At 37.9% G+C, this 16852-nt stretch overlaps 1 protein-coding gene across 2 annotated transcripts; it reads left to right on the top strand.

Moving 5' to 3' along the window:
- Positions 1–5072: 5072 nt before the first annotated feature.
- LOC124106063 (uncharacterized) lies at positions 5073–16528 on the top strand. 2 transcript variants are annotated; one of them, XM_058585755.1, is made up of 2 exons: positions 5073–5584; positions 10094–16528. In XM_058585755.1, exon 2 carries the CDS (start codon positions 10524–10526, stop codon positions 15096–15098), a length of 4575 nt encoding a protein of 1524 aa, XP_058441738.1. In that variant the 5' UTR covers positions 5073–5584; positions 10094–10523; the 3' UTR covers positions 15099–16528. The 2 variants fall into 2 exon arrangements, with proteins under 2 accessions (XP_058441738.1, XP_046319578.1); XM_046463622.2 differs by lacking the exon at positions 5073–5584 and having other exon boundaries at positions 10524–15141; positions 15669–16528.
- Positions 16529–16852: the final 324 nt, after the last annotated feature.

Raw genomic sequence — 16852 nt, 5'->3', positions numbered from 1 at the left:
ACTAGGTAACTGCTCTACCCCTGAGCTATGTCCCCCAATCCTCACTTATCCTTCTTGAGTTTCATTAGATTCTTGAATCTTTGGACTCATCTTCCAACCGTTTTTAAAAATTTCTCATTCATTCTCTCCTCATACATTCTTTTCTTACATTCTCTTTTATTCTCTTTCCTAGTCTGCAATCAAATGTAGGTTAAATTTTTCCACTTACTATGTTTTCTATTTTTTGTACCCTCTTCTATTCATTTCCATTTCTTGCCCCTCTGTGCTCCACTGTGTGCAATGATCTAATTTTCTCTTGAGCTGTACCTAATCTGCTAAATTATTTCTTGGAATTCTTAAATTCAGGATTCTACTTTTTAAGTTTTACAACTTATATTTGGGTATTTTTCAAGTAAGCTTTTTTTCTTTAGATAGTTTCCAGTTCTCTGCAAAATTATACATCTTGTCTTTTACTTCCTCAAAAATAGTAAGCACAGTTATTTCAAGGTGTGTTCTGATTACTCCAATATCCAAAGCCTTTATGGTTCTGTATCTGCTTTCTGTTATTTCTACTGATTTGCATTCATGTAGCTTTGTCTCAAGTGCCAAGTTCAATTTTATATTGATTTTTCTTTTTCATTGAAATACACTTTATAGAGTATAATTTTTTTTTTTCAGTGCTGAGTGTCTAACCCAAAATTTCACAGATTCTGGGCAAATTCTTTACCAATGAGCCTCACACTCAGCCCTTCATGTATTCATCTTAAGTGAACAGTTAAATAAGTTTTGATATAGCCCACATCTCTATCAAGTTACAGAAAAATTTTACGACTCCATAAAGTTCCTTTGTACACTTCCTTCTTTTTTAAACTGCAAACTCCCACATCCAAACAACTGATTTTATTCGATCACCATAGATTGGTTTTGTGTTTTAGAATCAGATGTAAAGAGTCATAAAGTCTGTGCTCTTGTGTCTGGCTTATTTCCATCAACACGGTGTTTCTGACACTCATCCACTTCATTGTGTATCAGTAGGTTGTTTCTTCTCATTTCAAGAAATGATTCATTTTATAAATATATCACAGTTTATCTATTCTCCTGTTCATGGACTTGGCTTGTTTCCAGATTGGAGTTTTTATGAATGTAAAGTTTCTGTGACTATTCATGCTTAAATCTCTTCTTGGACACGTTTCCATTTTCTCTGAATAAATATATAGGTGTGAAATTACAGAGTCATTGGTGAGCGGCACATTGAATTTTATAAGAAACTGCCAAGCTTTCCCAAGTAGTTGTTTGTACCACTTCACACATTTAAGAGCAAAGTCTGAGGTCTCCGTTATGTCAAATGCTTGCCAAGTGGTGCTACCAAATCATTCTAATTTTAGACCTCCCAGTGGGCATGTGGTGGTTTGTCAATTCTTCTTTCTCTGCTGAGTAATGATGGTGAGCATTTTTCATGTGTTTATTGTCCCCTTGCATATCATTTGTAAAATGCCAGTTCAAGCGTGTCATCCATATAGTCAATGAGTTGCAAATTGAATTGTGGGCATTGTAATGGATTCTAGGTAGAAATCCACCTTTAGATGTATGTGCTGGGAGTGTTTTTTACTGGTCTGTGGTTTTGTTTATTTTTCTTATCATGGTTAAAAAATGATATAAATTTTACCATGTTAACCATTTTATAAGTTCCCTATATTTCTATGAGAGATCTCTAGAATTTTTCTTTTTTTGGATTTATCTTTATTATTTTTCTTTTTTATTGAGACATCATATTTGTACATCTTTATGGGATACGGTATGATGATCTAGTACATGTGTACAGTGGATATGGTCAAATCAGGGTACAAGCCCTTCCGTCTCCTCCAATGCTAATCATGTCTATGTGTCATGAACTTTTATATTCTTCTAGTTATTTTGAAATATATCTTTCCATCCCTCCTACCCAGGGCCCTTCCTAGTCTCTAGTGACTATTATTCCACCCCATTCCTCTATGAGATCGACTTTTTGGCTTCCACAAATAAGGGATAACATGTTTTTCTGTGTCTGGCTTATTTTGCATAACATAATGGCCTCCATTTCCAAAGGGCAGGATTTAATTCTTTTCATGGCTGGATAATATTTCATCATAAAGCTTTTTCTTCTTGCAACACTGAAACTCTATACTCACTAAACACTAATTTCCCCCTCCAAATCTCTCCCAGCTCTTGACAACCATCTTTTCACATTATGTTTCTGTGATTTTTGACTCAGATACTTCATATTTCATTATTGTATAATATTTGCCCTTCTACGACTGGATCACCTCAGTGTACTTGAGGTGCATTCATGTTGTGGCATATGACAGGATTTCTTTCTTTCTTTTTTATTTTTTTGTCACTAGGAACTGAACCCAGGTGTGTTTAACCAGGGAGCCACATCCTCAGCCCCTTTGATCTTTTGTTTTGAAACTGGGTCTTGCTAAATTGCTTAGTGCCTTGCTAAATTGCCTTCTCCTTTCTCAGCCTCCCAAGCTGCTGGGATTACAGATGTGTGCCACCACACCCAGCAACAGGTGTGATGTTCTTTTTTTTATTTTTTATAAATATAAAAAAAAATTAGTTATACTTGGGCACAATACCTTTATTTTATTTGTTTATTTTTTATGAGGTGCTAAGGATCAAACCCAGTGCCTAGCACATGCTAGGCAAGTGCTCTACCGCTGAGCCACAACCCCAGCCCCACCGTGATGTTCTTTTTCAAAGGATGTGTATATATCACATTTTCTTTATCTGTGTGTTTGTTTGTTGCTCCCCCACATCCTTTTTTTTTGATGGGGGGTACCGGGAATTGAACTCAGGGGCACTCAACCACTGAGCCACATCCCCAGCCCTATTTTGTATTTTTTATTAGAGACAGGGTCTCACTGAGTTGCTTAGTGCCTCGCTAAATTGCTGAGGCTGGCTTTGAACTCATGATCCTCCTGCCTCAGCCTCCTGAGCCACTGGTATTACAGGCATGCTCCACCACGCCTGGCCTCTTGGTTTTTATGAGTAGTTCTCTGATGATCATGAGTGTGCAAATATCTCTTTGAGTTTTATTTTGGAGGAAGTGAGATTCCTGGATACTATGGTAATTCTATTTTTAATTTTTTGAGAAATCTCTGTACTGTTTTCCAAATTGATGCACCATTTTATATTCCTACAAACCAATTACATGAGGGTTTCAACTTCTCCACCTCTTTGTTATTTTCTGTTAATAGTGGTTGTCCTAAGGCCATCTGTGAAGTGATATATCACTTCCCTTTGTTTATATTCTCTAGATATTTTCTCAGTTATTAACATTGAAATTATATAAAACACACAAAAGCCTCAAAAAATAAATCTAACAAAAGAACCCACTAAAGAAAGAAATTGAAGAAGACCTCAGAAGATGGAAAGATCTCCCATGCTCTTAGATAGGCAGAATCAACACTGTCAAAATGGCCATACTCCCAAAAGCATTATACAGGTTTAATGCAATTCCTATTAAAATCCCAGTGACATTCTTCATAGAGCTAGAAAAAGCAATCATGAAATTCATTTGGAAAAATAAGAGAGCCAGAATAGCCAAAGAAGTCTTTAGCAAGACGAGTGAAGCAGGAGGCATCACAATACCAGATCTTAAACTATAGTATAGAGCTACAGTAACAAAAATGGCATGGTATTGGCACCAAAATAGACACATAGACCAATGGTACAGAATGGAATCACCAAGACAAACCCACATAAATACAGTTATCTCATATGAATCTCATACTAGACAGAGGCGCCAAAAACATACATTGGAGAAAAGATAGCCTATTCAACAAATGGTGCTGGGAAAACTGAAAATCCATATGTAGCAAAATGAAATTAAGCTTCCATCTCTCACCCTGCACAAAACTCAACTCAAAGTGGATCAGAGACTTAGGCACTAGAACAGAGACCCTGTGCCTAATAGAAGAAAGAGTAGGTCCAAGTCTTTTTTAAAAAATATTTATTTATTTATTTTTAGTTTTAGGTGGACACAATATCTTTATTTTATTTTTATGTGGTGCTAAGGATCAAACCCAGTGCCTCATGCATGCTAGGCGAGCACTCTGCCACTGAGCCACAACCCCAGACCCACAAATCTTAATCGTTTAGGCTTAGGAGCTGACTTCCTTAACAAGATTCCTAAAGTGCAAGAAGTAAAATCAATAATCAATAAATGGGATGGATTAAAACTAAAAAAACTTCTTCTCAGCAAAGGAAACAATCAACAATGTGAAGAGAGAGCCTACAGAATGGGAGCAAATCTTTACCACATGCACCTCAGATAGAGCACTAATCTCCGGGATATATAATAAACTCAAAAACTTAACACCAAAAAACCAAGTAACTCAATTAATACGTGGGCTAAGGAACTGAACAGACACTTCACAGAAGAAGAGATACAATCGATCAACAAACATATGAAAAAAGGTTTAACATCCTTAGCAATTAGAGAAATGCAATTCAAAGCTACTCCAAGACTTCATCTCACTCCAGTCAGAATGGCAATTATGAGGAATACAAGCAATAATAAGTGTTGGTGAGGATGTGGGGGAAAGGTACACTCATACATTGCAGGTGGGACTGCAAATTGGTGCAACCACTATGGAAAGCAGTTTGGAGATTCCTCAGAAAACTTGGAATGGAACCACCACTTGACCCAGCTATCCCACTCCTTGGTTTATACCCAAAGGACTTAAAATCAGCATACTACAGTTACAATGTTTATAGCAGCTCAATTCACAATAGTTAAACTATGGAATTAACCTAGATGCCCTTCAACAGATGAATGGATAAATAAAATGTGGTATATAAAAATAATGGAACATTACTCAGCATTAAAGAAAATGAAGATTATGTCATTTGCTGATAAATGAATGGGGCTGGAGAATATCATGTTAAGCAAAATAAGCCAAAGCCAAAAAAACAAAGACCAAATGTTTTCTCTGATAAGCAGATGCTGATCCATAATGGGGCAGGGAGGGAGGGAAAAATGAAGGAACTTTGGATTGGGCAGAGGGGAGTGAGAGGAGGAGAGGGAGTGTGGGGTGGGAAGGTGACAGGAGTAAACATCAAGGATGAATAAACAACATGAATCAGCAAAAGGACTTGTTTTGGACTTGTTTTGGACTTTGCAGTGACTAAGTGACTTTTTAGTTGTAAACATGTTTTTGGTTATAGGATGACTAGATAGTATGCCCATGTTAGATAAGTTGATGATGTAACTAGGTAGTGTGCTTATGTTAGATAAGTTAGACACAAACAAGTTTGTTGTAAACATATAGAGTATATAAGCGCGAGGGAAACTCCATGTATTTGCTCACAATCAACTCTCATCGCCTGAGAGTAAGATCGTGCAGTGTGAGCCAGCCACCTCGTGTATTGCTTTGTGTGGTGTGCGAATAAACCAGCATTTCAAAAGGCAATCGAGTTCGTGCTTGGTGTTCGCGTACGTCGCGGTCCGGGGTCCAGTGCAGATATCCGGAAGGGAACTCCTGGTAACCAGACAAGGCTGAGAAGCTGCTCGTGACAGTTGGCGTAGTCGGCAGGATACGGAAGAAGAGCTCCGGAGCAGGTAAATATAACCCACATGGCAATGCACAATTTCTTCTACTGAAAACCTAGAATGACCGTGATCGTCCGGCGTCTAGGCTGAAGGTGGAATGAAAGGGGAGTGCCCCCACCAAAATCCTTAGGAGGACGGTGGTCCCTGTGCATGGGGTGGCTTAAGGAAAGGATAGAGAATTGGGCACTATATAGCTGGCATCAGGGAATAAGTCAGATACCTTATAAGATAGAAACAAACGGGTTTATTGCTTGGAAAATTCATATAGCTAAACTGAGGATCCTCTTAAAAATAGCAACATGGGCTTCAAGGAAGTAATAAAAAGATTTAGGCAGAAATGTAGAATAGGAGAACTAAAGCTCGAGCAAAAGGAATTAAAATCTCAATCGCCATGGCGAGGTATTGAAAGAATTGTTCAGGCAAAGATGCCTGAGTTCCAGAAAGGAACCACAGTTGAGGTAACATTAAGTAATCCTCAGACCGTCAAGCCCATAATGGAACGGGCTGACAAGAAAGAAATCCCGGGAATATTATGTAAAATTATAGATGATATAGATGATGACAGGCTAAGAGGCAAAAGGTTAGTAAAAGAAGCCCTTAAAAATGGAAGTAATAACCCATTTTTGAAAGATATATTGAACCAACTGGAAGCTCCTGATAAGGCCAGCATGCCAGTTTCAGTAATTAAAACATCCACACCCGGACGGGGACGCCCAGATGGGTTGGAACAAGTTATTGAAACTAGGGACTTAACTAGACCTGAAATGGTTCAGTTAAGGCAAGATTTTTCACAGAAAGGTCAGACCGACGGAGACTTTTTGTTTACAATTCATAGTAAGGGAGGCGAGTCTATAAGACTCGCAGGCAAGGAGATGCAGGTGGTTAATATCCAGATAGACAATCCGAGTGTTGCGGACACTTTAGCAAAGATTATACAAGAGGAACCTGACAGGGTACGCACACTTTGGGATTGGATTGCAATAGCCTGGGCAGAGGCCATCCCACATATAGATTGGGGTGTCTTTGAAGGCCAGGTACAGTGGAAGAATCCCAGTGAAGGGATTAAGATAGTAAAGAAGTTAGCTATTTTTAGCAAAATTTATAATCAGTTTCAAGGATCCCCTTTAAGTGCTCACTTAACAGCCGCGCTTAGGAGAATAATTATAAAAGGGGCACCAGAACAGCATAGAATGATGTTGGCAACCATGCTAGCTGGAGCCAACACCCTATGGGATGTAGTTGAGTTCTTAAAGCAACATCGAGAATTACAACAAGAGCACAAAATGTCATTTCAAGCTGCAATGACATTTCAAGCTAAAGCCCGAAACCCAGTCTGTTTTCCAACAAATGGTAACGGAAATATTAAATGTTACCAGACAAAAAACTTCCGTTTGGGAGGCCCGCCTGGCCAGCGGAGCCTCCCAAGAAACAGAAATATGTTGGGAAATGGCAAAGACTGGAGAAAGGTGCGACCAGGACAAGCCTGGACACAAGGAAATGTTGCTGTAAACAACAGACAGATAGGAAGGAGAATGAACCCACAAAGGCCGGTACCGCGAGGAAGTCAGGTGCAGGGCCAAAGAAGAAGGTTTGGTTTAACAATGCAGAGGTTTGGAACACCCAGATGGCAAAACGGCCAGACACCCGGCCGTTCATACAATTAAAATTTATAGTTGATAATCAAGAATATACAGACTCCTTCCTGATAGATACGGGAAGCGAGGTAACAATAGTCAGAGATGATTTTGTAAATAATAAACCAGCTAAGGAAAAAGTTATAGTACAAGGAGTATCTGGACATAGTGCAGAAATGAGAAAAGAATGGGTAACATTTAAAATATATGATTTGGATTATACAATACAAGTATTGGTAGGCAAAGTTCCACATGGAGTATTAGGAATTCAGGAACTCAGGTTATTATATGGTGAATGGTTACCTTTGAAGAGATTGAAGTGTTTTGAAACAAAAATTTTAAGTCAAGTAAAGATTGATCCAGTAAAATTGCCCCATACTCCACCAGTATTTACTAAACAGTATCCTATTAAAGGAGGACATGAAGAGATTAGCACCACAATAAAGGAAATGTTGGAAAAAGATATAATAGAAAAGGCATCATCATTTAAATATAACAGTCCAGTATGGCCTGTTATGAAACCTAATGGCAAGTGGAGATTGACGGTAGACTATAGGAATATAAATAAAGTAACCCCCTCTATGCCAGGTACTCTCCCAGATGTAGAGTCCATTTATGCTCAAATTAGAAATTTTTCACCTACTTGTTTTTGTGCTATAGATTTGAGTGATATGTTTTTCGCTATCCCATTAGATATTAAGAGTAGAGAATTGACTACATTCACTTGGGAATCAGTACAATATAGGTTTAAGAGGTTACCACAAGGATATAAAAATAGCCCAATTATAGCACATGTAACTTTACAAGAAACGTTAAAGGATTTTCAAGATAAAGGAACTACTAAGTTATGGTCATATGTAGATGATATATTAATTGCTGGGAAAGATATGACCGAGTTAAATAAGGTAAAGGACGAGGTAGTTACATTATTGAAGTCAAAAGGATGGTCCATCAATCCTGATAAAATTCAGGGTCCAGCCACGTCAGTTAAGTATCTGGGGGTGGTGTGGACTACAGAAGGACCTAAGGTTCCGGATGCAGTGATAAATAAGATTTTGGCTTTACAGTCACCAAAAACCAAGACAGAGGCTCAGCAGGTGATGGGCATTTTGGGATATTGGAGATTACATATTCCATATTTGCAAATGATTCTGGCTCCAATACACAGGGTATGCAGGAAAGCTGCGGACTTTGTATGGGGACCGGAACAGAAAAAGTCATTAGAATTAGCTAAGGAATATGTTCAGACATATACCCAATTGTATGTACCTCAACCTGGTGAAGAAATTATAATTGATATAATATATGCCAATGACTTTGGAAATTGGGGCATATATACTAAAAGTAATAGTCAGACTAAACCAGTTGGGTTTTACTCCAAAAGATTTCCTTTTTCCGAAAACAAGTACTCTTTCTTTGAAAAAACAGTGTGGACAGCTTATACGGCGGTACAGAGTCTAGGTTTTGTTTTAACTAATAGAGTAGTTACATTAAGAACTCAGATACCAATTTTGGATTGGGTACGAACTAAGGAGGAAGACTTTAGAGGTTTACCCATGGAACAAAAAGTGTTGAAATGGAAATGGTATTTGTTAACTATAATTAATGATGCAACAGTGTCAGGGAATAATAAGACATTAAGGTTATCAGAATTAGTTTTTGCTCAGCCTATGGTAGAAGTACCGGTAGAGGTTAAACAACCAAAGACACAACCTATTGGAAGATGGGGGGCAGTTGCTTCTCATAAAAATGCATGGTTCACAGATGGATCAAGTAAAGTAGTAGGAAATATCACTAAATGGAAAGCTGTGGCATATCGACCAAGTGATAATAAGATCTTAGTGAAGGAAGGCTCGGATGCCTCAGCACAGTTAGCAGAACTCTGTGCAGTAAAATTAGCCGTTGAACAATCTATCCATGAAAAGAAAAAGTATATACACGTTTTTTCGGACTCATGGGCAGTTTGTAATGGTATTGCCATATGGTCTGCAAAGTGGAAGGAATCTGATTATAAAATTAATGGAAAAGATGTATGGGGAATACATATTTGGAAATTTCTTGCGGAGGCACCTATACATGTAAAGATAGCGCACGTTGATGCTCACACAGGACGTACAGATGAAATATCTAAATTTAATGATGTGGCAGACAAATTGAGTAAATTTGACTCCGAAGGGCTAAAATTGGTGAATAAGGCCCCTTGGAATATATTAGATAGAACAGATACAAAGATTCGGTTGAAACGTGACCCAAATTGGCATATAAAACTTCCTGAATTGAATGCTGATATTTCGGAGGATGAGATCCGACAATTGCATAAGGAATTAGGACATATTGGAACACATGGAATGTTCCAGTGGTTTCAGGGCAGAAATATAAAAGTTACCTGGGGAGCATGTAAGCGTGCGATATCTGGATGTGAACTATGTGCATCCTCGGTGCAACGTTTCCGGAGAGACCCACCCCACAATAGACCATCCCCTAGAGGATTTAATGAGAAGGTACAAATTGATTATATTGGTCCTTTGCAGAATGGAAAATATGTGTGTACTATGGTAGATTGTAGTACCGGATTGGGACATGCATGTGCAAGTAGACATGCAGATCAAAGCTCTACTATGAAAACTATTTGGAGCTGGTGTGCAGCATATGGATGCCCTTGGAATGTGACTTCTGATCAGGGTTCTCATTTTACTGGTAGAAATGTTCAGAAATTAGCTGACGTTTTAGGAATTAATTGGGATTTTCATTTGGCCTATAATCCACAAGCAGCAGGAAATATTGAAAGGTTCAATGGATTATTAAAGACTAAATTGTGGCAGATAGGACAAGATGTGCCATTTGACAAGGCAATACTGATTGCAGTTTTTGAACTTAATTCTAGGCAAAGACTGCACAGGAGATCACCCTTTGAGGAAACATTCCAAAAGGACATCGATGTGCAGGCAGACGGGGACCCAAACCCAGATAATATAAGACCATATAAGGTGTGGATACGTAACAGAAAAGATAACTCTGTGATTAAAGGTGAGATTGTATCACACGGACAAGGAAATACCCTATGGGTATCAACTGGAAAAGGGGACCTCAGATTAGTAAAAAGCCAGGATGTTGTCACTAGGTAAACGTTTGTGTGTTTGGTTTAACATATGCTTTATTATCCTGATTGTATATTCTTGCTTGTTTTTGGGTGGATATTTTTATTGTAACGAATGGCAGACAGCTCTTTTGAATGGTTCTACTTGTTTTATTAACGTGAATCATAAATTGTTGGCACGGGATTTGCTACCCTGTTATGTACTTAATTATACACTATGTTTCTGGTAATGGCACCTAGGACTTTGTTACTTTTGCTATTTTTGCTACTTTTGATAGCCCTGCAGTTCTATTCAGTAATGGGAAATCAAACTACAACTCCCACTACTTTTACTACTATAACTCCATATTATTTTGGTATCAGGAACATTAACCTGACCAAGCATTCTTACAAAGATTGGATCTTCAATTATATTAATTTCACTCATTCACTTCAAGAGTGTAATAATTCTTGTGCAGTAATACCACAATATTGGAGAAGTAACAAATTCCTACAAAATTTTACTGCTATTAGATACTTGTTTTATCATAATTATGCATTTTGCCACCATTATAACAAATACTCCGCACCTAAGGGGTGTGACCATTTTTGGGACATCAATACAGTTGGGGTATATAGCCCAATGTTTAGATCTAGTGCGGATGGAGGATATTCTAATAAATATGAAACTAACCCCCTCCGATGTCATCTGGTACCTGGGATTATGGATATGTGGTCTTATAAGCCACATTTTGTGTATTATTATAGGAAACTTGGAGGCAAACCTTTAGTTAAGAGCTATAATGCTACAGCAGCAGTGCTTAATAATCCAAACCTTACTGTATATACTTTTGAGGAGTCTACAGAAGAGGATGAATTTACATGTATCAATGCAGCAGAAAAGGATGTTGCATCACTGCCTTTTCAGGTTTGGGTGTCCAACAAACAGAATGATTATAATTTATTCGATTATGAATATGAAGAATATGACTATTCTTCATATGATGATGGAGAGGAAGAAGGTTCTGATGAATTTACAACTACAACCCCACGAACAACTACGTTGGGGATAAATTTGTTGCCATATAATGATTCTAAGAAAATGTTGGATGAGTGGAAAGGATTGCCTAGACATTTACAAGGAGCTAGGCCATTGCCTAGATGGCCGCAAGTTTTAGTTGAACCCTACGGGACATGGTGTCCAAAAGAGTTACAGCAGTATCTAGATTCCATGAGCACTAAACAAAGGAATATGTCTATATATATTGAAGATGTGCAAAGCAGAACTCATTTGAATTATACCCATTATGTATCTTGTGTAGCGGATTTTCCTAATTTACCTATATATGGAAAGTTCGAGATTCTACAGAATCCTGATAGATCCTTAGAAATACGGAACCAATCTTATCTTACTATAGATAATTGGTGGAAAGTCAATACCTTAGGTACCGCCACTTGGCGATCACCTGTTGTGTTGACCGACCCTTTACCACAGCCATTTACCCATAACTTGGTTAAACCCGTGGCCACGCCTCCTAAAATAAAGGATAAAATCGGGTATGTTTGTATCCGTAGCATTTTTGGAGATATGCTTAACCGAACACAGGGACAAGCATTTATTGGTAGAGTTTGCTTCCCTGTTGATTCAACCTTCCTTAAGTGGTGCCAATATAGATATTATTATAAAATTGGTAATTATTCATCTGTAACTTATAAGATTCACACACAGGCCTGTAGGCTGGGTCCAACTTACAGGACGACTGGGGTATTACATCCTGAATTTGGAATGTTTAATCACTCTGGATGGCTATTATTTGAAAACAAAACAAGGAGGTATGTCTTTAAAAATGCCAATAATGAATGGGACCTCTCAGAGATTGTGGATGGCCCGAAATTGGGACAGAGAGTGCATAGTCCAGGGTTACATGATTATAAATTCACCGTGGACGAATACATTGTTAACCAGACAGTGTGGAAAAACTACACACAATATTATAATATATTTAATTGGACATGGTGTTATAATTTTAGCAGACAAAATTGTGTACAGAATCCTCTTCATGCTGTATATTTGAATGCCTCTCATATGCATCTTGAGGTGAATAATACGTGGCATAGGTTTGATAATCAGTCCTGGCAACCTGTATTGGTTGTCACACCTAAGGATATTTTGGAAAAACACTTTTATAATGTTACATTTCTGCAGGTAGATTATACTTATAATGGATCTAAAGGAGAATCTTCAAAGTGGCCTTATTATAAATGCGAAGACTGTACATTTAAGTTTTATGATAATTTCTTTGGGACTTTGATTCCCGTGTTTAATTTGAGTGATGACAAAATCAGAGTGAATATCCATAATATGTCAATCCCGATGGGAGTTGATTCTAATTATGTGGACACTAAAAATGTTAGTTTAGCTATGGAAAGATCTATTTGCAGATGGTTTCCACATTCATGGCAATATGTGATTGGTATTCATAGGTCTATTATGCATAATGATTCCACGTACTATGATATTCCTCTTGATGTAAATATAACTGGAAATGTTTCCAAACATTATGAAGGTGGTAATGTTGTATTAGGCAATGAGGAAAAACAAACGAGGGATTATACTTTACATCCAACAGTATATTCTCTTGCATTTGTACCACCAGATTTGGATGAAGTTACTTTAGTGAATCACAAAACAGAAACTTACCTGGTAAATGCTGATGACTACTGGTCATTGAAGACTGGGTGCCCTAGAGCACAGCTCTGGGATACTATAATTAGATACCATGTGGATGTAGCAGATAGAAGAACTCTGAAATGGTGGTTGACACAAGGAATGGATTTCTCTACTTGGTCTAGTAAAATATATCCAGGAAAATTACCTTATTACTGGTATATGTTATTGCCAGGAAGTAATAATGAATGGAATCTTTATGATATTGTAACACATGATGTTTTACATAATAATACTGATGTGTTTGATGCACATGCAGGTAATCATATTATATATAGTACAAAGATGGATATGCAGAAATGCTACATGGAACCGACCTCTTTGAATCCTTGTTTAATCGATAGGGGAGGATTTAATGAAACCAAGGGATGGGTTACTGCCCATTTCCCAAGAGCAGTCCTCTTCCCACGCAAGGAAAAGGACGGTAATTTTATGAAGACTTTAGAGGCTCCAGGATTTTTACCTTTACTACATCAGCCAGTTAGATTTTTGATACAACCACAAGTACAGCCAATTGTGTTACGTTTGTCTGTTAGTGATTTGTTGAAAGGTGAAACTGTATGTCCTTCTTTTGAGTCTACTGTGTTGCCAGATTTGTTTTATTCAGTTCAAAGAAATGCAGCAGGACGGAGACCTTTGCAGTTCGCAGCGATTGGCGCTTTCCTGGCCGGAGCAGCTTTGGGGGCAGCAATCGCTGGAGCAATGACGGAGGAACTTCGAGTGGAAATTTCAGCTCTGCGAGGACTTCAGAATAAACAGAACTTTGTTATCTCACAATTATCTAAAAATCTGCACTCCGCATCTTTACTTATGGAAAGACTTTCTGCAGAACAGGAACTTTTGAAACATCATGTTGATTCATTAAGTAAGGTGATTGAGACCATGGATGCATCATGGAATGTACGTATGAAACAATTGGAGGCAACTCAGGAGTGTGAACATCTGCAAGCAATGATCACCGCGGGATTAGAAGAAATAAGACTGTTATTTAGAACTGGCATAGGCATGGAAACTGCATCAGCTATAACCATATTAGATCCTACAAAGGATTCTTGGTGTGAAACTGGTGTTTGCATGATTAATTTATGGCAAATGTCGACATCTAAGGTTGTAATAGGATATCCAACTAAGGCTATACCGAAGAAAATTGGTAAAGATTGGATAATACCATTTGATAAGTTTTATTGGTTAAAATGGAACAATATGTCATATTATGTGCCTAGTGAAGCCACTTATGCTATAGGTAAAACAACTGTTATAGCCTATGATCTTTTCTCAGATGAACCTAGGACTTCTGATATAACTATATCTATGCCTCAGGCTACTTTGTTAGATCTTGGGAATTTTAATATGTTGTCTTGTTATCCTGAACCGTACATGGTTCAACGATGGCAAAACATTTCTTATAGTGATTCTTTGAGTCTGAATGCTGGTTGCCATATACATACTAATGTCATGATGATGGAACATATGAATTTGACCGTTCAGAAACATCTGTTTAGGAGTTTGAATTTTACTAACACGAGAAATGTACGAGTCCTGACTCAGGTGGTTTATTTGTCTAATCATACTTTTGGGTTACATACTTTTGTGCCCCAGCCACCTCTGTCGGAAGAATATAAACATATGATGAAGGCGACGGAGGCAGCTAAGTCCATTTATGCTTCATTGGGAAAGGAAATTGAGACAGTACATAATCAAACTACTGAACTTCTCCAAAGATTCTCAGGAGAAACTCATAAAGTTAAAATGTTAGTTGATTCCGGATACTTGATTCCGCGTGACTTTCAGTATACTTATGATTGTAGTTTTGTAGGTTTCTTTAGAAAATTAGTTCATGCAGATATTAGTTGCATTATGAGATGGAACCCTTTCCATTGGCTTAAGGAAGGATTGCTATATGTATGTTGTTTTGTATTATTTGTATTATGCATTAAGATTTGTTTAAAGATTAATAAGTCAGCAGGAAAGAAAACTTACATTAAAATGGATAAACTTCAACATTACAGGGACCATGAAGCGAAAGGCACTAAGAAAATCAAATCCAAGAAGGAGAAGGACGGAAAGATCGAGGAATTATTCTGAACAGTTGCACTATGCAAATTGTCATCTTTGCATCGAATTTCATGTAAATACATGGTTTTTATATAGTGCATATACACTGTTTGGGCAGGAACGTTTTTCTCTTTTATGTAGACTAGTAACCTTACGCAGTGGACCATGGTGTCCACTGGATAGGACCTTGGAAGGCCAAGTGCCCTCTTTGTGTGTGTTTTTGAATCATGTTTGGAATTGTATTTCTGATAATAATTTGCATTGTGATGTTTATTGTAGATATAATATACATTTGTGTGTTAAGACTTTATTTGGATTGTTCACTGAAGTGATGAAGTCTGATCATGATTTATTAACCTTACACTCTAATGCAGGTACTTTTTATGTTAATGGACTTATTTCACTTAACTATAATAGATCATTATTATTTGGTGATGCTGTATTGTGTAGAATCAATTCGCAATGCAGACAAAGGAATACATATGTTCCTAGATCTTTATTTGACATATGTTTAAGAAACATTTGTAAGCCTTACTTTATTAAATTATGGACTTATGTGGATTGTCATCAACACTTACCTAAGATTGGTTAATATTGTAGAATTTCTTGAGGAACTATGTCTGTGGACCAGATAATCATCAAACGGATATTAGGACGCAAGCTGAGGAACGACCTATTATTCAGGAAGGACCGGATGACTCCAATTCCGATGTTCTCTGAAAAAGATGTTAATTATCCATTTATGATAGTTCACAATTTGGTGATAGATTTGGATCTAGTAAAGGATTTGGATTTGGACATTTATTTACGATTGAAACAACTTTTCGTTCCAAGAGTGAAAGCTCCCTTCTGCTGTGAGTTTCGTGCTATGCTTCAGCCTTTTCTGCACTCCTGTGTGGTCGGGGGCTGCATGGATGCCGTGGATTGCATCTTCCAATCTGAAGATTGGTTTGCAGGGCCGCGACAGCCCATACGTTTCCCCGAGGACGGGCAACTTCCGAATGGACGACCTAAGACAGGGGACCGTACTTGTCGCTTTGATACATCGGCACCATCAGTACCATCGGCGCCTCCGTATCAAGGGGGTGGAATGACAGGAGTAAACATCAAGGATGAATAAACAACATGAATCAGCAAAAGGACTTGTTTTGGACTTGTTTTGGACTTTGCAGTGACTAAGTGACTTTTTAGTTGTAAACATGTTTTTGGTTATAGGATGACTAGATAGTATGCCCATGTTAGATAAGTTGATGATGTAACTAGGTAGTGTGCTTATGTTAGATAAGTTAGACACAAACAAGTTTGTTGTAAACATATAGAGTATATAAGCGCGAGGGAAACTCCATGTATTTGCTCACAATCAACTCTCATCGCCTGAGAGTAAGATCGTGCAGTGTGAGCCAGCCACCTCGTGTATTGCTTTGTGTGGTGTGCGAATAAACCAGCATTTCAAAAGGCAATCGAGTTCGTGCTTGGTGTTCGCGTACGTCGCGGTCCGGGGTCCAGTGCAGATATCCGGAAGGGAACTCCTGGTAACCAGACAAGGCTGAGAAGCTGCTCGTGACAGAAGGACAGTGGAATGAGATGGACATTATTACCCTATACAAATGTATGACCATGTTTCGGTGTGACTCTGCACCATGTGCAGCCAGAGGAAGAGAAGTTGTGCTCCGTTTGTGTACAATTTGACAAAATGCACTCTACTGTTATACATAACTAATTAGAACAAATTTAAAAGTTTAAAAAAAGAAACTACATGAAATAAAACATCTTGATGTTAAAGC

The sequence above is a fragment of the Marmota monax genome, unplaced genomic scaffold (genome assembly GCF_021218885.2).
Source record: "Marmota monax isolate L192 unplaced genomic scaffold, Marmota_monax_Labrador192_F-V1.1 WCK01_AAM20220418_F8-fsc00099, whole genome shotgun sequence".
NCBI lineage: Eukaryota > Metazoa > Chordata > Mammalia > Rodentia > Sciuridae > Marmota > Marmota monax.
This window is presented reverse-complemented; position numbering and strand designations above follow the sequence as displayed.

Excerpts from the sequence above, each read along its gene's own strand:
- LOC124106063 (XM_058585755.1), top strand. The coding sequence starts at position 10,524 with ATGTTTCTGGTAATGGCACCTAGGACTTTGTTACTTTTGCTATTTTTG.